The sequence below is a fragment of the Varanus komodoensis genome, unplaced genomic scaffold, assembly GCF_004798865.1.
Source record: "Varanus komodoensis strain SLA01 unplaced genomic scaffold, ASM479886v1 scaffold90, whole genome shotgun sequence".
Taxonomy (NCBI): Eukaryota; Metazoa; Chordata; class Lepidosauria; order Squamata; family Varanidae; genus Varanus; species Varanus komodoensis.
Genome location: NW_025336599.1, coordinates 573,853 through 596,805, shown reverse-complemented (window position 1 = coordinate 596,805; position 22,953 = coordinate 573,853). Strand labels below are relative to the sequence as shown.

General features: G+C 45.1%; 1 protein-coding gene across 2 annotated transcripts in view; it reads left to right on the top strand.

Moving 5' to 3' along the window:
* LOC123017274 (RNA binding protein fox-1 homolog 1) overlaps positions 1–22,953 on the top strand; it is a 242,826-nt gene that overhangs the window by 95,526 nt on the left and 124,347 nt on the right. For both annotated transcript variants that reach the window (XM_044418531.1, XM_044418532.1), the window contains one exon: positions 2,124–2,177. In XM_044418531.1, the coding sequence (XP_044274466.1) occupies positions 2,124–2,177 (54 nt within the window). The remainder of the gene's footprint in view (positions 1–2,123; positions 2,178–22,953) is intronic.

Sequence of the window (22,953 nt, the reverse complement as noted above, 5' to 3'; positions counted from 1 at the left end):
TCCTGGTAAACTGAATTCCAACAATGATTATTTAATCATTGTGAAGGTACATAATGTATATTTGGACTAAATGGCCTGTCTACTGTAGGTTCCAGCTAAATGTGAGAGAAAGGAGCGGGGGAAGGAAGGCCATTTTAAACAGTGACTTAGCTTGGAAAGCTGGTGCTTTTGAGGAGTACAGGATTGATTCCACAATGCAAAAGCACACAGAAGCAATGTTTTTCTGACAGAATTTATCCAAATTTTCCCAACAATCTCAAGAAATGCAGTAAAAACAAAACAAGGGAAAAGGTACATCAATTTTTGTACACATATCTCCTAGTGCATGTATTTGCAAAGATGTGTGATGTATTGTTGTTTTAAAAAGACACACACACACACGTAGGGGGGGCACAAGACAAAAGTATAGTAGTTTTATTATACTTTATTCTTTTTGGCACCAGGCTAAAATCTTTTTATTTTCCCAATGTTCTAAGGTTTGACTGTTTTTAATATGCGGTGGGTTTTTTTGCTTACCAATTTGATTGGGATGCTGTTTTATACTATTTTGTCTTATTGTTAAACCATCCCGAGACCACGGCAAGGGATGGTCTAAAAAATTACAAATAAATAGTTTTATTGTACAATAAAAACCAGCTAAAGCTTGGATAAATGCAAAGGTCTTGGCATTTTCCAAAATTTAAAAAAGAAGGCGAAGTTATTGCAGAAGCTATTTAGGTGCAAGGTTTTCCGCAAGTGCACTGTGCTCAGGTAGGCACACAGACAACGAAGCGCTGCTGCTAAGAAGGTCCTTTCCTTAGCTGCTTAGTTTATATTCAGTTTGTAAAGGGACTTCACTTGGTTTGAGGCTGTTGATGCTGCTTGTCTCCACTTTGGGCACATGCTCTGTGTTGATTGTGCAGGAACTCAGAGGGGTCTTGTAGTGGGTTTACAGGGTCAAGCATTAGTTCCTGAGAAGGATGCTAATGCCATAAAAACACAGTCTGGAACAGTCAAATTGGGATAGCCAGTTTATCACAAAACCAGTGATATTAAAGCCAGACCAACAGTCTGGCTGCAGCAAACCATGTCAGGGCACCACAGGGAGAGAATCTTTGTGAGCTGAGTGGAGGAGATGGGGAGGCTCCCTAAGGAGAGAGAAATGATGCCGGGGAGCATGGGATGGAGATTGAGAAACAGCAAAAGAAACAAAACAGAAGTTCAAGGCCAGGAGGACCCACAGCAAAGACCTAGGTCTGACCTGGAAGTCAGAAAACCAAACCATTGACTTCTTGGAGTCATCTCAGAAAAAGCTGATGAAGCTTTGAAGAGGTGAGCCCATAGTGGAGTGTCATTCATTTGAAGGTGTTCTCCGTTTAAAAGGTTCTCCAGCCCAAGTGCTGGTTAAGATACAGAGCTATAAGAACAGGATGCTCCTCTATGCACCCACCTGGATAGCAGGCTGCTGCAGGCAAGGTGGCCCCCATCTTCTGTACTGTGCTTAGATGCTCTTGAAGTGCAATAATTACTGAAATGTGCATCAGCAAATGCAAATTCTTGCATCCATACAATGTCTTCTTTGGGGCAATTCCTAAATGGCTACACCACCCTACATGCCTCCTTGCGTGACTCACCCCTGGGTGCCCCTGCACTAATTTGGCACCCCTAATTGCACCTTATCCTGACAGCGCAAGAGGACAATCCCTGAGTGGCAGTCACACTCTCCAGAATTGGGTCCTTTTGAACTAGTCAGCCTACCCAAAGCATCCAGCAACATCGTATGTGGGAGTGTCTCACATGGTCTTCCTCACCATTGGAACTGACTCTTTGTCTCTTGCTGGTCAACGTAATGTTTGAAAACAATTATGTCCAATCCAGGAATGTAAATACATAAGTGAAACATTAAAAGTAGGGAAATACAGAAAAAGAAACAAATCTCCCTTATGCATTGCAAATTAGTTTTCTCCCACTTTGCATGTTTAGGTTACATTAAAGGGATATCCCTTGAACTCTCTCTTCCAAACTGTCCCAAAGCGTATGACCAGCTTGGCAACAGAACTCTGACAGCCACTTTCTGGATGGGCTGTATATACACGATGTGTAATAACCATGATATCTATCTTTATCTCATGTGTTTACTTTAGGTTGGAAATTAAATCCAGTTGTTGGTGCAGTCTATAGTCCAGAATTCTATGCAGGTAAGCATATCCTGTGCATCGTGCTGCTGCTGCTGCCCTTGTTGGTGGCGGCAGCATGAAATAAGCTCACCCTGAACTGTATTTTGTTGCTTTTCATCACATGTATTACCTTCTCTATGAGGCCAGTATAGCCAAGGGCACAAGTGATCATCCTGTATTATGGGCTAGATCTAGAATCTTCCTTCTGACAGGAGGGGCCATCTCCCCCTGCATCACAGAACAGCCCATTTAGCAGGGTATCCTTACTGTCTGTGTAGCATTTTCAGAGGTGTAGAGGGACTGCCATGTGGAAGAGGAGTGGCAGGGTGGGGGTGAGGAGGCCTCGATCTGGATCCAATCTCAAGAAAGGAAAATGGAGCACTAAGCACCATTCTTGGGAGTGGAGTGGATCCAAGTCCACATCTATTCAAATTACTGGCATATAATTGTAACATTACAGGCAGAACACATTATTTGAGATCAGGGCCTTCCACCAAAAGTGCAGCCGCCCATCCGCCCATCCATACACCCTCCCTCCCTCCCTCCCGTTCTCTTCCAATGCTTGAGAGCCATCATCTCATAGCATGACACCCATGTTTAGAAACCTTGTGCTGAAGCTGTCCTCCATGTGCCTTTCTGTCAGGCAATGCACAAGCTGAAGAAAGCCTTCTGGGTGGGGATGCGCTGGTTGTAGAAAAAGCAGCTACGAAGCATGTGCTAAAAACAAAACTACAAAGCATTGCCTCACTAAAAACAACTACAAAGCATGTGCCTAGAGTTCACTTTACATTCCAATGCCACAATTTTTTTTTTAATCTTCCAAGGTATTTTAATTTGAGGAATGTCCCCTGGGGTACTACAGGTTTTTAATTTTCCTTTTTTATTATTAAGTTGAGACTGTGTTGTAGATGTTATAATTTTATTATTTAGCCTATAACACGTTTATCTTACTTCTGAAAGCAAATGTATAGGGCAGTGGACACATTTTTTTTTTTAAATAAATACAGTGAAGGCATCACGTTGTGGACTTTCCTGCCTCCAAGCCATTTCACTGGCCTCCACAAGGAGATGTACCTCATGTAAAACTGTGAAAGCTACTCAACATCATGAGGACCGGGTGATGAACTCAACACGGAGATGATGTTTCGGGAAGCACCTTCCTCTCTCTAGTAACATGTAGTTGTGCCCTCCGATTAGAATTCATCTTAAAGTGGGGTGAAACATCACTTGTTCATTCAAGAATTGTTTGGGAATAGAATAATCAGAAATGGGAAATGTCTCATTAGATCCATCCCACTGCATAGTGCTGGAAGCAATCCCCTCTCAATGAAGAATTACCAAATCTAGTATTTGATAAGGTGTGGCGAATGATTTCCTCTCTCAAGCTTTTCTTCCTATTATGTGCACTTAGGGTTAAACAAAAATGAGCCACATATTGTGCTCCATTTGTCTATCTGGCCGTCCATGTTTCATCTATCCAGCTGTCTGTGTGTCTATAATTCATGTATCTTGTCTGTCTATATAATCTATCATCAGATTGCAACAATCCACCATTGTTTCGTGCAGGTGGTGGGTAGCCTGCAGCCCTACAGCTGCCAGCAGCCCTTGTCTTAATGCCGAAGTGATGAGTGAGGGATCATTTCAGACCACTGGCAAATTTCTACGCTGCCAACTGACTGGGAGAGAAATAAGAGGAGAAGAAAGTGCAAGGTGGATGTTGGCGGGGGAGAGGGAGAGGGAGAACAGGAGTGTCAGAATGGCCTAACCCGTGACTGGCTTCAGGTTCATCTGCCACCAGCATGTATAACCCAACAGATTATTACCAATGGAAAGCGAAAGGAAAAACATAGAATTATAGAATAGTAGGATTGGAAGGGACCAATAAGGCCATTGGGTCCAACCCCTTGCTTAGTAAAGGACTCCAGTGCAGGACCTGTGCCTTCAATAGTGTGATCTACTACTAGAAGACAAAGTGGGGCTGGTCCACCAAAAATAATTAATTAATTAATTAAAAGTGGAGGCCTGTCCTGCTTCTTAAAAAGGCAGAAGGCAAGGTCATTCAAGCTGACGCCATCCACTTACCTATGGGAAATAGATAAAATGAGGTGCTGGGGACAATTGTGGTGAAGGTTACACCTCAATTACAGGGAGGCTGGGTGTGTATATGTGCAAACACATGTCTGTAAGAGATTCTCTTAAATATATGTATTTCCTCCATCTTGCTGCACCATCTTCATAATGGTGCCTATTTAGCTAGGTATCATTTAGGTCTGATGATTACAACAGCTGAAGCATACCTGCATTCATTTTCAAGTGACCACTGGAGTTTTTAAATCTACTTAGATCTGGTTCGCTCCAGATTTTGTGTTTACACCTGTAGAGACTGGGCCCACTTTCCTCAAAATACAACATTCCAGACTAGTAAGCTCAGACTCCGGTCAGCTAGAGCAAGAAGAAAGGTTGGAAAGTATTGCTGAAGTGCCAGGGTTAATGGCCCACATTAGCCCAAAGACTGGTGATAACCACACTGCCTCTTGTTCAGGGGGAGTCACTGTAGAGCCAGGATGGTCAGAGGGGAGGGAAGCGAGTTCATCAACCCCATGGTTTATCATCAGGCCAAACAAACAGTCCAATTAAGTAATTCCCATCATCAGGCCTAGAAGCAATACAAACCTCCCTCAAGGTACAGCCAGCCCCATTTGGAGGGAAAAGGAAGACATGGATTTAGTTTGAAATTATGTCTTGGCATGGGCAAGAGCTAACTCCATCAAACATAGAGATTCCAGATGAAGTAAGGTGCTGGTACCACTCTATAAAACTCTGATTTGCCCACAACTGCAGTACAGTGTCCAATTCTGGGCTACGCATTATAAGAAAGACATAGCTAGGTTAGAAATAGTTCAGTGCAGGGTCATAATGATGTTAGCCAGACTGGGGGGGGGGGGTGCCATATGAAATGAAACTGAGAGAGCTGGGTCTTTTCAGCCTGGAGGAGTCTCAGAGGGAATCTTATAGCAAAATATACGTATGTGAAGGAGTGTCACATGGTAAATGGTTGTGACCGGTTCTCCCTGCAGTGAAGGAAAGGATGTGGTCCAATGGAGCAAAGCTCAAGGAGCTGGGTTTCAGGTTGGATATCAGGAAGTACTTCCTGGTAGTTGGAACCCCTAGGATATGGAATGGGCTTTCATGGGAGGTGGTGAGGGCCCCATCCATGAGGATGTTCAAGGAAAGATTGGACAAATGCATGCTGGGTATCACATGAGTGGAGCTGGGGGTCAGACTAGATAGCTTGGAAGACCTCTTCTGCCTCACTGTTTCTATGTTTCTATTACTGCTTTGATAGATGCTACTTGTTGACAAAGAGGAAAGACAGCAGCCATCCATCCATCCCAAAATGGGACTTGGTTTTTCTGCTTGTTTTCTTTTGTGAGCAGTCAGTGGAGCATATGCGTCCAGCGTTTATGTGCAGAAACATGGTGTACCTGTGCTCTGGTTCATATCACTTGGAGGGTGGGGCAGTCTCTTTTAACAGCTTGGGACCTGGATACCTAAAGGAACGCCTTCTTCCATATTTGCCCTTCTGCCCCCTGAGATCAGCAGCAGAGGCCCTCCTCCGGGAACCCTCCGCGAAAGATATTAGGAGGCAAAGTACCTGGAGGAGGGCTTTCTCTGCAGTGGCGCCCCGTCTATGGAATGCGCTCCCCAGAGAGGTCCACCTGGCGCCATCGTTATTTCTTTTTTGACGCCAGGCTAAGACCTTTTTATTTCATTGATATTTTAATAACTTTTAATATCAGTTTATAGGTTTTAATATGCAGGCAGGGTGGATCTGGATTTTATCTGTATTATGTTTTATTTATGTAAGCCATCCCAAGGCTATGAGATAGGACGGCATATAAATGCGCTAAATAAATAAATTCCCAAAGTTTCACAAATAAAACATTAGAGCTTATTAATAACCATACAACACTCTCATGCCAAGAATAATTGTCATAGAGCCCCACCCAACATTTCTCCTATGCTTGCTGTCTGTGGTATTCATCCCCCTGCTGTAGTCTGACCCGCGGCTATTTTCAAAAACAAGGTGGTATCCCTTCCTTTTGGTGAAGATATGCCAAGAAAAGACAGGAGTGACATGACCATCACGTCGTCTGTTCTCAAAATGAACTTAATTTAACCAGCAGGTGCAGTACCTGCTCAGGAGTATAAATTGATATCTGTGCACATGCAGCCCAGTTCAAAGCTTCCTCTACACCTTGTGGCAGTGTCCTGAAGGGAGGGTTGCATTGGTTTCAATTCTGTTTCATAGATTCCCAGAAAACTTTTGTTTACTCTTGTTGTTTATTGCTGAAATCAGGGTGGGTTTTTATTGGTTTTTACCCTCCTCCTCCTCCTCCAATATCCATTTTCACTCATTCCTCCCCACACAAAATTAAAAATGGTCCACAAGTCCACAACTCAGAAGAAGCAAATCTGATGAGAAATCCACATAGCAGAGTCAGGAAAAAAATCTTTCTCATTTGAAATGTATTGCAGCAGTAACACCCTGGGACTGAGCATTGGTGTAGAGAATCACATTGTTGGCTGGGAACCAGGTCTTTTCTGCTTGGGGAGGCTGGGGCTGATGAGGACTTGGGGGACTGACCTGTCCAGGAACTCCAGTCTGGGGCAAGATGTGGCCAGGTGACCACGGCAGGAGAGGCTAGGGCCAAGGCATGGCCATCTACTGGCACCAGGAAGAGACAGTGGTGGGTGATTGTCATCAGGGACTCCCTACTACCCACTGAGGTGGCGATGTGCCGCCCTGACCTTGAGGCGAGTGGGGACTTTTGCCTGCCGGGCACTCACATCTGGCATGTGTCAGACAGCGTATGGCATCTTCTTCCCTCCAGAGGTCACCAGCCGCTCCTGGTGGTCTGCGTGGGGATGAATGACACAGCCAGGCAGGGTGTGGGAGGGATCAAGCGGGACTTTTAAGCTCTGGGCAAGAAACTCTGGGATCTAAAGGCCTTGAGCAACATGGAGGAGCTGGTGGATGGAGTGCAGATCAGGGGAGCTCTGGATGCGAGTGATCACTCCGTCCTTTGCTTTGAGATCAGGGGACTGGGGACGTGAAGCAGGTTGAGCACTAGAAGCTGGGACTTCAAGAGGGCCAACTCTGGCCAACTGAAGGCCAGACTGGGGAAAGTCTCCTGGGATAGGTTACTGGAAGGTAAGCGAGTTGAGGAGGGGTGGATAGCACTCAAAAGGGAGGTTTTGGAGGCACAAGCCTTGACGATACCTCTAGTCAGTAAGGTGGGGAGGCGGAGGAGAGCACCGCCATGGATGAGAAGAGAAGTGGTAAGAGGGATTAGACGCAAGAGGAACCTCTGTAGGAAATGGACACTGGGGCATGTAGACAAAAGGGTATACTGGGAGGAGGAGGCCCGTTGCAGAAGGATTCTTCGCAAGGCTAAGTCTGATTATGAGATGAGACTTGCCAAGAATATCAAGAGCAACAAAAAGGGCTTCTTTCAGCATGTAAATAGGAAGAGGAAGGGGATACAAGTGGTGGGACCACTAAATAAGGAGGAAGGAGATCCAGTGACTGATACGAGGGAACAGGCACAGGTGCTAAATGATAATTTGGCCTCTGTGTTCTCTCTAAAGCAGGATGGGGGATATCTGCATGGGGATCGGATGAGGCCAGGGATTTAGGGGCAGAGATTAGAGTCATCCCCCCTAGAAGTTGAGGAGCTCCTGGATGTTGCAAAGGCACTAGGCCCTGATGGGTACACCTGAGGGTACTTCAGGAGTTGGTGGGGGTACTCTCGCGCCTGTTGGCCTCCCTTTTTGAGGCCTCGTGGAGAAGAGGAGCGGTTCCGGAAGACTGGAGGATGGAGTCAGTGGTCTCCAAAAAGGTAGCAGAGGGGACATGAGGAATTACAGACCAGTTAGCCTTATGTCCATTGTGGGGAAAGCAATGGAAAGGCTCATAATAGGAAATGCTCTGGAAAGCCTACATAAGGAAGAGAGGTTGGTGGGAATGCAACACAGCTTCTGCAAAAACAGGTTCTGCCAGACAAAACTTCGGGAATTCTATGACAAGGTTTCAAGGTGGCTAGATGGAGGGTTTACCTGGAGTTCAGCAAGGCCTTGGACAAAGTGCTGCCTGATATCCTGGTTGAGAAATTGAGGAGTTTTGGGATAGACAGATGCACTGTCCAACAGATTAGGGCATGGTTGATGGACCAAAAACAGAGGGTAACCGTTAGTGGGGAATTATTGGGATGGAGAACAGTGATGAGCAGGGGCCCCCAGGGCTCTGTCCTGGGACTGATCCTGTTCAATCTTTCCATCAATGACCTGGAGTTGGGGCTGACCAGTCTGCTGATCAAATTCACAGATGATACTAAAATGGGGGCAGTGGCCACAACTAAGAAGCAGGGTCTCTGGATCCAGAAGGATCTGGACTGACTATGGAAGTGGGCAGGGGACAACAGGATGGCGTTCAATGTGGATAAGTGCAAGGTCTTGCACTTGGGGCATAGGAATAGGTGTCATTAAGTACAGGTTGGGGGACAAGTGGCTGGAGAGCAGCACTTGTGAAAAGGATCTCGGGGTGCTAGTCAATTGCAGGCTAAACATGAGTCAGCAGTGTGATGTGATGGTCAAGAGGGCAAATGCCCCCCTAGGATGCATAGCCAGAAGTGTGGCTTTTAGATGACAGAGGTATTACTACCACTCTGTATGACTCTGGAGCACCCACAGCTGGAGTATTGTGTTCACTTCTGTGCCCCTCATTACAAGAGGGATGCTACAAGGTTGGAATAGGTGCAGTGAAGGGCCAGAAAGTTGATGGCTGGTTTGCAGGGTAAGCCCTTTGAGGAGAGACTAGGGAGCTGGGTCTTTTCAGCCTTGAGAAGAGGTAACTCAGAGGGGACTTGTTAGCAACATACAGGTACATGTGGAGGTGTTATGCAGAGGTGGGTCATGACCTTTTCCCCCTGCAGTGGAGGGCAGGACACATTCCAATGGAGCAAAGCTCAGGGAACTAAGATTCAAGGTGGATGCCAGGAAGTACTTCTTGATGGTTAGGACTGCTAGTCTGCTAGAATATGGAATGGGCTTCCACGGGAGATCGTTGCAGTCTTATTGGTGAGTGTGTTTAAGGATAAGCTGGACATGCATGTGGTTGGTGTTTCATGAGCAAAGCTGGCTGGTGCCAGCGGTCAGACTAAATGATCTGAGAGACCCCTCTGACTCACTCTGTTCTATGCTTCTGTGTTAGATACCACAGAGAGCATTAGCAATTTACCATGACAAAATGAGGCACCCCTAATCAGCCAAAGAAGGATACTGATTTACCAGAGATTGGGCTGGAGAGGAGTGTTAGTCCTTGGCCAATAACGGCTCTTGGTATGCATGTACCTTCTTCCTCTAGGGTGGTCAAAATCTGGTGGTTGGGTGCATATTCTTCTGTGTCCCACCAGGGGGCACACATGCTCCCTTCCTCTGACCTCAGTGAAAGGTTTCAGGAAGCACAATTCTGGAGCACCAGTTCTAGTCCTTCCTTTGTGAGGGTCACTTCGCTGGATCCCCAAGTGTGTGAAGCAATATCAAATGATGGGGCCAAGAGGACGGGCATAGATAGAAGTGCACAATCCAGCAATTTTTAAAATCTTTTTTTGCCCATGGGAAGGACGAGCATCTATTTCTGCTCTGTCACTGCTTTAACAACACATCTATTCTCTTCATTCCAATATGTATTTAAATGTGGATTTTATTTTAACGTGTTGTTTAGATGCATAGTTTGGAATATTAAACTGTCAAGGATGTTTCAGCATGCAGAGAAGTGTGAACTCTAGTGAACAGCCATGTTCTTAACTCCACCTTATCTGAGAGATAAAAATCAAGTCATTTCTTACAGCGGGGGGGGGGGCACGATGTAGGCCAAGGACTTATGTCATACAGGTGGGAAGCTGAAGTGTCAGTAGATGAGGATGAGATGGACAAATGGACCAGAAACTTCAGGTGCTGCAGAAGAAGGCTGCTGGGCATTAGTAAAATTCCTGTACTCCACCAGCTGTACCAGGGTGCCTTTGTTAGTCCAATCCAAAGCTCTGGCTCCTAGCTGCAACGCTGCAGTTGAATTGGAACCTACGTATGTGAAGGAAGGCCTTCACTGCTTTCGGCATGCTTGCCCTTCAACAGCAGCAGCACAGCCTTTCTCATTTGTCCACAGCTGAGGACTGTTCACTGTGCAGGTACAGGAGCAAAGGGCTTTTCCTCAGCAGTCCCACTTCTTGGGATGGGAGAACAAGCTATGTCTGAAATCGCTAAGATTCCCCACAGTGGATCTCACTAGCTGCCTTGTGCCCGATTCCCAAGCATGTTTACCATCCCTGCTGACTTCAACAACAATGGGAAAATTGTACAGACCAAGCAGCGAGCAAATGGAAATGTTGCCCAAATCTTTCCTGACTTGCAGAAATCACCCAATCCACTCATTTGGTTTAGTAAGGAAATTTGCATGAATTGGCAGATTTGCACAAATTGGGGCTTCCCTGAATAGACCTGAAATAAACACAAGCAGATGCTCATCGATGCGTGCTTTTCTTTGGAGGACAGCTGGCCTGCTCACACCCAGACCTCCAAACAGGGCTCTGTTTTATGAGTAGAAATGAAACCCTCAGACATGCTGAGCTGCGGCTTGGACTGCGTTGCTGTGGTGCATCCCCTTGGCCACACCACTGCATGCATTTAGAAAGACTCTGAATAGTTTCTCATTTACTCTGGCCTTCTCCTAACTGTCTGTTACTGGACTGCCTTGCTCTGCAGCTATAATCAGACTTTTTGGAAAGTTGTGTTGCTGTTGTCCATTGTTTTAGGAATACTTGTTGCCTCAGTACTATGTGAGTGTATGTATATGTGTGTGAGTGCTAATGTTGTGGTCTACCTTGGGAGGACCTGAACGATTGCCTAGAAATATTTTAAATGAAGACATAAAGTAGGTTAAAAATGGGACAGATTGAACTTCCAAACATGAAGTTCTCTCCCAGTTAGAGCTCATTGCCTGTGACACGTCCCCTCCATGTCTGAGGGGAGGGCTTGGGACTATTTTTCATTTTAGCTTTAGCTATATTTTCTTGCAGTGGCTGCAATGGTGTGAATGTAGGTTTCCTATGTTTCAAACCAAACCAAAGCTCCTGTATTGATAAATCAGAGACATGTGTTGCTTGGCACAAATGGCTTTTTCTTAATGATAAAAATCACAATATACTCATAGTACAATTATTGATTTTTCTCAAACTTATGTAAAATTAACTACCCAGTTGCTAATTGCTTTCAAAGAGTAGGCCATGAAGAGTTCACATATTTTGAACATTAAAATCAATATTTTCAATTCCTCTGGAAGGTAATTTTCCTAATTTACTGGACTTTCCTCTAACATTTATATTGTCTCTTAATTATAAAAATGGCAGATTATTGATTCTGGTGTGCAGCCTCACGGAGTTCCTCTGTGCAGTTTTATGGCCAGTGCTGGGTAAGGTGTTTGGCCCTACTAATGAGGTTCTTTAGTTACCATTCGATGGTATTAACTTGGTGTTGTGAATTATGAAGTCTTGCCCTACCAATAAAAGATGTAGACCTTCCTAACAAAGGTGCTCTAATTACTGGTATTTACCTATTATGGAAGCAGGACTTAGATCTGAGATAAAAGTATATGCCAGTGTGGTGTCGTGGTGAAGAACACGGGACTGGGACTCAGACGATCTGGATTCTAGTCCCCGCTCAGCCATGGAGCCAACTGGGTGACTTTGGACCAGTCACAGACTCTCAGCCCAACCTACCTCACAGGGTTGCTATTGTGGGGATAAGATGGAAGAGGAGATGTAAGCTGCCTTGAGCCCTTTGTAGGAAAAAGGCAGGAAATAAATTGAAAAATAAATAAATAAGCAAGCAAGCAAGCAAGCCTAGCTTTCATGTGGGTTTCAAAGAATCAGTTTTTGCTGAGGTTTCCAGCCCTGATTGCACGCGCATGTGTGTTGTTCTGATGACATAAAAACATAGAAACATAGAGACAGAGCGAGTCAGAAGGGGTCTCCGGGGCCATCCAGTCTGACCCTGCTGGCTCTGCTCATGACATGCCCACCATGACTGTCCTTTACCTTCTTAGTCCTCACCATTTCCAGCCTCATTTGTTTACTTGGCCCCCTCAACTGATGGTTTTTGGTGGCCACAGGCTTTGTTTACAGGCAACTGTGATGTCATCATATCAGGGATAATGTCATGGTGAGAATTACCACATTCACCAGCATCACTTTGAGGACAAAGGAAAGTGAGGAAAAATAGGGAGGGAGGGAGGGAGATGGACAGTCAGGGATGTCAGGACATCATATCATTGCAAATATTCACCGAGGTTACTGTATTTCCAGTAGTTTGTTCAGCTGCCTTGAAGGTGTCAATCTTGAGGATAATGTCATTAAACTTGTGCCACACAATCTCATTTTAGTTCCCTGTTTGTCCGTCCGTCTTTTGTTTTTTCTTTCTTTCATTCATTTGTTTGTTCATTCTTGTTTTGTTTTGGATCAGATCTCTGTCTGACTAATAGAATCCCATGCAGGCCCCAAATGATTCCACCTGAAACATTTTATTAAAATAGAGGAACGTCATTCTCCTATCACACCAAGTGCGCATTTAATGTTGCCTTTATATCGCTACATTAGCATGCCTTTTTAAAAGCAATCCTCTCTCTAAGACTGCCCTCAATCCAGACAAGATTTTGGAGGTGCTTGGTGTTTGTGGATCCAAAGCACCTGCCTTTTCCACCTCCCCTCTTCTCTCTCTCTTACTTTACCTTTTCAGCATTCCTACTGAAGGGCTGGACAATGGCGCCACCTGAAGGCCAGGAAGGTTGTTGCTAGTGGTTGTTGGCAATACTGGGTTATATGGACCAGAGTCTGGTTTGATAGAACAGCTTCCCATGATCTTAAGCTGCTCTGAGTTATCTTTGCACATGTAATATCAAAGCTGAAGATTACAGCAATGTCTTCATGCTGAGATGAATCCAGGACCTCTTGGTGATAAAGCAATGGTAGAATTCCCTCCACAGAAAGTGTTGCTTCATGGTATCTTTACAATCCCTTAGATGCCAGGGAATAGAATGATCTCCTCCTCCTCCCCCCCCCCTGCTTCTTTTTCTTGGTCTCATTCTTTTTCTTACCTTCATGGCTTCCTGAAGTCAATTTCATAATCAGATGTAACTTCAGTGCAAAATAGACTACAAGAAAATAATGTGATGATAGTTTATTGGTAGTTACAGCAGTGGAATGAGACTGGGAATGCCACTGTTGAAATCTCCCACAAGGCAATTAATGTACCTCAGTGGATTGTTGTGAGGATAAAATGGACATGAGGACCACCTATGTTGCCTTGAGCTCTTTCATGTGAAGCTGGCAGAGAAGGGATCCTTCAAACATTGTTTTGGTGGTATGGAAAGGCTAGCAGCTTATTTGTCTTTCTTGTGCCACTTCAGCAGTGTCAAAACCCCAGCAAATGATATAGCTCCATTCCATGTTTCCAGGGTCTTCCTTCCTGATAGAGAATTCGCTTCTTCATTCTGACTGAGGGCACCTAATACTATTGGGGTGGCAAAGCAGGACACCCACTGCATCAGCTCTTGTGATCTCAGGACCATGGTTTTGAAACACCGGAATTCCTGTTTTCTTTGGTTTGCTTTTGCAGGGGGTTCTGGAGAGGACTGCCAGGTCCACAGAATATACTTTCAGAAGTTGTTAGATTGCACAGTTCCTCTTTGTGAGTTAAGAACATGTCCAGTATTCTTGTACAGATGTGCATAGCTAGAAGAAATGGTCAGCAGTGGGCAACCTGGATTTCCTTTGTCCACGATTACTGATCGTCTCATTAAGGATTACTTTCCATGGAATATGGAGTTTCTTGGAACATGGAAACGTCAATGTAGCACTTCAAAGCAGATAGGATATGATGTGATTATATCAAATAGGTTGGGTATATAGTGACTTTGGAAAAAGAGTTCTGACTTGCTAGCTTGCTAGATGGCAGGTCCAAAGATCAGATTATGATTGTCAATCATTAGAGTGCAGAATGGCCGTACAGATAAAGGGAAAGGCAGCACTGGTAGTTGCATTTTTGACCCCAACACTGCTACATTTGAAAAATGTTGCATGGGAAATTCAACTACTTCATAGTCAGGCAGAGAGGGTCTTGTTCTCAGCTATTAAATGATGAAAAATCTGGCCACTTTGGAAATAAAGATGATGTATCTTCAGAGAAACTGTTGATTTAAAATATCTTTAATCTTGATAAATAAGTTTTTTAAAAAGAGAGAGAGAGAAGGAGGAGGTTATACAAAGCTGTCAGGATGGCACTGATGAATGGTGGATTCACCTATTTCTCAATTGGCGGTGAAGACACACACCACAAGGCTTAACCATGTTGTATATCATATCTGCCAACTCATTTCTTTGATTAAATATTCCATCAGTGCAGGCTATAAGGCGGTAAACCTTAACAAGATTCATAGGATGCGCCTCTTGAATACACATAACTCACTTCCTTGCATGAAGAGCACCCCGCTTGCAGAAGAAAATTAGAATGGAGTCAAATTACTCCATAAGATAAGATCAATGGATAGAAGTGGGGAGGTAGGGGGAAGGTCCCTGAATGCCATGCAGATTTCAGATATAGTGATGTCCTGACAATTCCAAACAGGCAATTAAAGTCAAAAGTAGAGCCGTGCAACGTAAATCAACTCCAAAACCTGAAGCAGAATGTTATAAAGCCAGGGCCACTTGGCAAGCCAGGCTTGTTAGAGCCGGGTGCTTCCCCACACCTTCTCTCTGGCAAGAGGAGAGCTTGCCTAATGCCAGGAGTGATGGAATTTCTGTTTCCCAAGCTCAGCAGAGCTTCCAGAGTGGCTGTGTTTGGCATACGATAATACACTGAGGATAGGCAGTCTGATGAACAGGGAAGGCAACCCTTTGTATAGCAAATAGGGTAGTGCCTCTCCTGCAGAATCTCCGTGCGTGCTTTCCCCACCCGCTTGCTCCTGAGCACAAAAGTCTGGAGGGGGGAGCCTAAGCACCTTCCGCAGAATATCCCGAGACACTTCACCCAATACCAGGAGCCAGTCTGCCCCCACGCTAGGGCTGGGATCGACCCTTTTGGAACCAGTCACTGCATGGAGGCCGTGCAGTTGTGACAAACTCATGGAACTCTGAACTAGCGATGGGTAAGAATGGTGCTTCCACTCAGTTGTGACCATTATTCATCAAATTATCCGTGCTGATCAGAAAAAGAACTTGGATTGTTGTTTGTTTAATGAATGTGGGGGCAATGAGTGCAATAGCAGAGCTTCCAGAGTGGGTTCATCCATCCCGACCCAGGGCTTTGCTCTAATGTCTGAGTCACTGCATAGGGAGCCACGTGGGTCTTCAGTTAGGGTGACTACTGCTTCTTTTTTTCTGAAAGGTTTCTTTTAATTCACTACATGGCAGGCAGGTGGGAACGGTTGGTGGAAGGGTGGGATTCCCTGGGCTTGGCTCGGCAGACTCTGGTCCACTTGGCCCTGGCGCTGGCCAGGAACCGAGCCCTGCGCAACTGGCACCCCTCCTCCCTGCCACACCTGGCAGCCTTTGCAGGAAGCCCCGTGTCCAGCTGTACCGAAAATCCTGCCACATTTTTTCAACCACTGTAATTAATTTAATAGAAAAAATGCTTTTGAAAAGATATTCAGAGGAGAAGAGAATTTTGGAGAAAAGCTCATGCACGTAAGAACAGAATGAGCGGCCAGGCCAAGGTCCATGGTTTGCAGCAGCCCCGAGTCTGCGTTTCTGGTAAGGCTCCGTGGGGTGTTCACCAGGACCTGAGCATGAGCACCTTGCCCTGCACAAGCAGCACCATGGTTTTATTTTATTTATTTGTTTAAAATATGTTTACCCCGTCCTATATGAAAAAAAGTCTCAGGACGGCTTGCAGTGATTAAGACAATAACAATTACAATCATAGCAATTACAATAGTAATAATTACAATAAAGGCAATAATAATTACAATAATTAAAACAATAAATAAAACAATATATAAATAGCATTCATAACACCAACAAAAGCAAAAACAAAATGTGACTGTTGATATTAAAAACCATTTAAAATCCCTTAAAATGATGGGTAAAGAAAAAGGTTTTCCCTGGTGCTGAAAGGTAAATGCTCTTCTGGGCTTGGCTCACTTCCTTAGAGAGGGAGACACATGTGAACAAGACTGATGGGCAGGCGGGAACTGGCACATCCCTGCCAGGCATTCCCACTCGTTGCACTTGAAATCACGCATGTGCTGGCAAAACAAATTTTCCCGGGGTGGAAGGAGATGGTGCGCATGTGCAAGTCAAGCCACCCTAGTATGCCTCCACACACCCGCATTGCAAGCTGCAGGAACAGTGCCAGAAAAGAGCAGACCCTTTTCCCACATGTCTTCTGAGAAAGAAACTAGCACAACTCAAGTCATTGGAAGATCCCTCACTGTTCCTTGCGGATGTGGCAATATTAGGCCCAATTATCTGGAAACAAGCCCCAAGGAACTCAGCAGAACCTATTGCTCAGGGCTGCCCACTGCATGCATGGGATAGAAGCTTTGTATGTCAAGCTTGACATCTTACAACAGGGCCTGTCTCCAGTGGTCCACCTCCGCTGGTCCGCCAGAAATTGGACCTGATTTCATTATCATTGCTAATGCATTGCACACCTCCTCTCAGGAATCCCCTCTTGTGTCAAAGGAAAGAGGAAGGCTGAGGCATAAATGTCCATCTCAGCAGGCCTTTTGCAGGAGGTGTTCTCAGCAGATGAGGGCTATTACTCATGCCAGTAATTTTCAGGAGTTCAGGTGCAAGGGGTCACAGAAAGGATAAGGACGAGAGCTGGTGACATTCAAACGGGCAGAAGCCTTAGGTAGTCCAGAAGTGCTGAGTAAAGGTGTGTGAGTTTTATTTTATTTTTTTCTATTTCATTTTTTGGCTACCCATTCATTTTAATCAGTGAACCCCTTTCAGTTTGTATTTTGCTTGTCATTACTTTATTCATTACTTCTATTTTCTCTTTGATGCTAATACACAGGAAGCTACTCTTCTGCTGCCTGTAACCTCTATGTTTTCTATCCAATTCTTGTGATTTTTTGGCAAGTTTCTTTTATTGAAAATTAAAGAAAAACAAAAGAACAGTTGGGGACATGCATTTAACACTATCTATCATCCTGCCTGCTCCCACCACTAGGTCAAGTTACATAAAATAGAGTCCTCTGAATTTTTCAGCCATTCCATTATTTCCCCATGGGGTTATACATATGTCAGATATATTCATCAGACACAGTCCCATTGCATAGACAACACAATTAAAAAGACACAGAGATATATAGCCTAACTATTACCATGCTGTTTATTTTTGCCTCAGGACCAAATTAGCATTATGAAGAGACAAGTTAAAATCCTAAGAAATATCTCTTCTCTAGCAGCAGTTGGCCCCTGGGGATTATCTCAAGAGCCATAGGATTCCTAGATAGGAGGCCAGTAACAGAGCTCCAATGTCAGAGCTCCTTCCTGCAGTGGAAGTGCATAAGATGCTGAGTTTGGAGGCTTAAGGGCATCAGTGAGATTGTGTCCTAAATTGGATACATTTGCACTGAACGCCCAAGACTTTTACACTTTGTGCAAAGGAGAAAAAGAGTGATGCCATCAAAAAGCATCCTCCCAGATGCCTCACTGTCGCAATGCAAAGCAGGGAGCCTTTGTGGGCTGTGGGTCGATACTTGTGTGATCAGAATGCTAGACCAGGTGAAGCACAGTTCCCCTTCAACATGGCTCTTCCTCCATGTTTATGTTGTGCCAATGCTCTTACTAAATACCACAGAAGCGAAACTACCTGCACTTGCCTAATGGCACTGGAAAAAACACTTGCAACTTTACATATAAAATCTGATACCTGCAGATTCTGAGCAGAAGCATGTAGGCCATGCCTGTGTAATTTGGTGTCCACCTCTTTGGGAAGTATTGTATGGATGCACTAAGATGATATGATGCTGTGGACAAGTGTTCGATGCTTCCTGGAGCTGGCCTAGGCTTAGACAATTGCTTCTAGAACTAGCAGTGGTCCTTCCTCCTGGCAGCCTAGTTGTCTTCCTCTGTGAAGAACAGAGTCATGTATGCCACACAACCTGCCCCCACTTTAAAAAAAAGAACTAGCGTCTGGTGTATAGTAGGTGATAGTGTCCCACAATCATTATTTTGACCAACTTCGTCTGTTGGTCTGGAGTTGCCTGCACATCTCGCCCAGGTCCAAGAAATAGAAGCTGCCCCTTTGCACCCAGCTGCAAGTTTAGGCAAAAGGCCAGGCCACCTGCCCCTGGTGTTGCAATGCAGATGCCCTGGCTGAGGTCACCTGGAGGTGCAGAGCTGCTTCACTAGTAAACCAACCAGGTGGCCAAAGAGCAGGAATTTTGTTTACTCCATGTCAGAGCTGAGGACGAGCCTTTGCTGAACAGTCAACAGAGACCAGGTGAGATTTCTCAGGAATTTCCATCTTGCCAAAGGATATATTCTCCACTGAGAAAGGAGGTTTTTATGGGAAGGACTCTTCTCTTCTAGCATGGGTGCCAAGCACAAGTCTTCTGAAAGTAAGAGAACCTGAGACAGGACCAAGAGAAGTTGCCAAGGCTTCTTCAGTACAGACATGCAGGTGTGGTTTTTCCTCTCCTGAAAGAGGGGGGCGGGGGAATGTGAACCAGACACCAGGAAAATCTTCCCATGGACCGAATGGGTCTTCAAGGAACCAGGTAGGAAGCATATCACAGGGCCGTGCCATGTCACCACAGAGAGACCATCTGGCTTCTGATTGGAATGAAAAGGGTGGCCCTGTTTTGCCCTCTGTAGGAACCAAGGAGGTGCCGAGCAACCCCAGTGCTTCCCAGTCAGTCATAAGGCTTTCCACTCCAACTCCAGCCTATTCAAGTTACTCAGAACCCTGACAGAGTAGTTGCCTGGATTTTTTCTCCTCCCCCATCCCCTGAGAGATGTTCTTGACTCCAAGCAGTAATTGCACAGTTGCTGGTAATATGATTAATATATGTATGGCATTGTTGTACAGTTGTGCAGCATCCCATGTTCCCTCAGCAGATTAATACCTTAACACCAATTACTGGAGAGTTCCGCAGGGACAGGTTTAGCTAAAGGACCTTGATGCTTGAAATATACTATGAAAAACTGATTAATGCTTGACAAGCCACTCAATCAGTGGGCAGGTTCCATTTGATCAGCTTCCTGTTTGAAGGCCTGGGGTACACAATCCACCGTGTTTCATGGGGCACCTCTAAGCAGTGTGTACACAGGGGATCACATGTCTGAATGCCTTCCCACAACAAGTTAGCAAGGTTGTTCTTTATAGCATGCAGGGTAACAGCAATGACCTTTCTACTTGCTCCACCCACTTCTCTGTCCCCTGATGCTGCCACACAGTATTTTCACTTCCAAAACACTCTTTATCCAATGTTCTCCTCCAGATGTTGGCCTTCTGGATTACCAGGGCACGATTTCAAACTGGAGCAGATGCACAAGGATTCCACCGTAGTTCTTCTGTTTCAGTTTCCCAAATGTTTATTTAGAACACTGTGGTGTTTTTTTTTTAAGCAGTTCATTTGATCTTCCAAATGAAAAAAAAAACTTCAGTCTCTTTCTGCCCTGCTGAGGCCTGCAGGAGGATGGCATGCTGTAGAGCCGAGTCTTCCTGGGGCTAATCCAGAAAGCTATGGAGATGCTGGTTTGGAAGGACAGCCCCCTCCTCCCGCCACCCCTCCTTTGGCCGTCGGTGATCATTGAGCAGCAGGGTGGTGTAGAGGTGCAGGTTTGGGAACGAGACTTGGAAGATGCAGATTCTCTTCCCTAGGCAGCCATGAAGCTCAGTTAGGAAGTCTTTGGGACAATTATTGACTCTCAGCCCAACCTACCTCTCAGGGTTGTTGCAAGGATCAAGTGAAGAGGAGGAAGAACGGGTGCTTCCCGGGGTTTTCTGCAAGAGGCAACAGAGATGAGATATGCATGCAAAAATAAACCCAAGCACCCACAATCTCTCTCACCTGAAAATATCTCAAAATTCTCCTGACCCTCTCACCCAATTTGGGAGGCAATTTCTGCTTGCTCCTCCTCCCACCACTGGCCAAAACTCTCTTGTCCAGAATTACTGCACTCTTTGCAATGCATGTGCATGTAATGGTATACAGAAAGTGGTGACCAAAATCACACCCTGAAAAGAGAAATAGTGTCTACCATAATGTATCTATTGTTTCCTTTACAAAACATAGAGCTGCATGGTGTGATAAATAGAGTTCGATTAACCCTGCGTGAGATATAAATGTATAACCAATTAACTAATTTTAATCTCTCAAAAAAAATAAATAACAGCTGTTGGCATTTTTCTTTGAATAATCCTTGTTTAGTTTCCATAATAGTGTACATTTTAATGAAAAACTCATTAGAATGTAACACAGGGCATAATTAATTCTGGATGATTCTTTCTATGTAAATAGCTGGTACAGATGCTGAATTCCATTTTCTGCTGGCTTTATTAATTTTTCATACACCAATATTTCAGCTGTAATGGGTTGTAACAGCTCCTCAGAAGTTTTAGAAATGCATTAGCTGTCATCAGAGTTGTTAATCTCGCCAGGATTTTCACCATTTGTATGATAATACTCTAGCACTACATTTTTTAAAACAATGGCAACAGCTTTATTTTTTTAATGTTTTGAAACAAACATCTATGTATAATTAACATAAGCAATATTAAACAGTATTGGGTTAATTTGTCTGTATTTAGAAAGCAACTTAATCCATTTTGCTAATAGTATCCTAGAATGCACTTAGTAAAAAGGGATGCGGGAAGGGCTTTTTTGGTTTGCTTACTTGCTTGTTTGCTTTTTAAAGCTACAAGGAATGCAATAAACCAAAAGGCAAATTGGGGAACCTCATATTATTGCAAAGAAAAGCAATCTATAGATCACAATCATTGTTGGAGTTAAAACTGTGAGTGGTGATCTCTTAACCTCCATTGCAAAGATCACACCAGATTTGGACCAGTCACCTTTATCTCAGTCCAAGTCCAAACTCTGGAATGTGCAACGATAGACCACCATTATGCAAATTGAGTGCCTCAAGCAGCAGGTGCTTGGGACCGGGAGTGCTGGTGAAATGCTGGAGAACCAAGCCATGGGCCATGAGGCCTGCTTGGTCCCCACCTCACCCCAACCTGGCCTCCTCCCTCCAGTGGGGCACCAAAACTTGTCTTGTTGCCAGCATTTAAGCAAGACACAGCTGCCTCTTAGGTTTGGTTCTGTATACAGAAAGAGGCATCATGTTTGGACATCAGGCAGCAAAGTATTTTGGGCCAGCTCAGCCTGTACTGCTATTATAAATCTCTGCAGGTTACTGAGGAGTGAGAGTGCACTGGCCCCTTCCTCACACATTGCCCTCACTCTGCACTTGCAAGGGTGAGACTCTCCATATGGACTTGAATGCAGGAAAATCAATTTTCAAAATAGAAACATAGAGTGAGTCAGGCCATCCACTCAGATCCCCAGCTCCAGCCAGCTCCACTCACAACATGCCCACCATGTGCATGTCCAGCCTATCCTTGAACATCCTCACCGATGGGGCCTCAATGACCTCTCGTGGAAGCCCATTCCACACCCTCAGGGTCCTAACCGTCACTGCTTTCCCCCAGTGAATCATAGAATAGTAGAGTTGGAAGAGGCCACAAAGGCCATAGAGTCCAACCCCCTGCTGTGGCAGGACTCCACATTACACCATCCTACTCAGAGGGCTGTCCAGTTTCACCTTGAATGCCTCCAGTGTGGGAGAGCCCACCACCTCTCCAGGCAGCCGGTTCCACTGCCGAATTGCTCTGGCAGTGAGGAAGCTTTTCCTGATGTCCAGCCTTAATCTGGGTTGTTGCAGCTTGACTTGATTATTCCGTGTCCTGCACTCTGGCATCAGCAAGAAGAGACCTTGACCTTCCTCTTTGTGACAGCCTTGGAGGTACTTAAAGAGGGATAAGGTACTTGCAGAAGGATAAAGGGATTGGTGCCAACCTTGTCATCTTGGCAGTGGCAGGTTAAGACTTTCCTCCAGGCATGTAACAGAATGTGAAGGTGCTTCCTCATTTACAGCACAATCCTATGTATGTTTAGACAGAAAAAAGGCAGGCCTAAAAGTGAATGTCATAGTCATCGTTGTCATCATCCTATATTCACAAGTTGCTGGGGATCTTGGGCGGGAGCATGTGATCACATTCCTGTCCTGCTGGTGGGATCTTGTGGGCAGCTGGTTGGCCACTATGTCAACAGAGGGCTGGACTAGATGGGCCCTTGGTCTGCTTGGGCATGGCTTTTCTTATGATTGAGCGGCAGCAGCAGTGTACTGACTTACTCCAACCACAGTGTTTCCTGCTGCTGAGATAATAGCAGGTCTGTTTGTCAGCTGTGACAGTTGCCACCTCAACTCATGGTGTTGGCCAGCTGCTTGGACAGCTTTCAAAGAGAATTTGAGCACTACACGGAAGAGAAGCTTCTCAGTGGCTGCTAATCATGACGGCAGGTGTCTGTGGCTAAATACCCATGCCAGGTGACCTACGGTTGGGAGTAGGCTGCTGCGTTCATTTTTGGATGGTCTTCCTCTAAACATCACGCTGGCTTCCGTGGTTGCTGGACTAGCAAGGACTCAGATCTCATCCAGCAGGG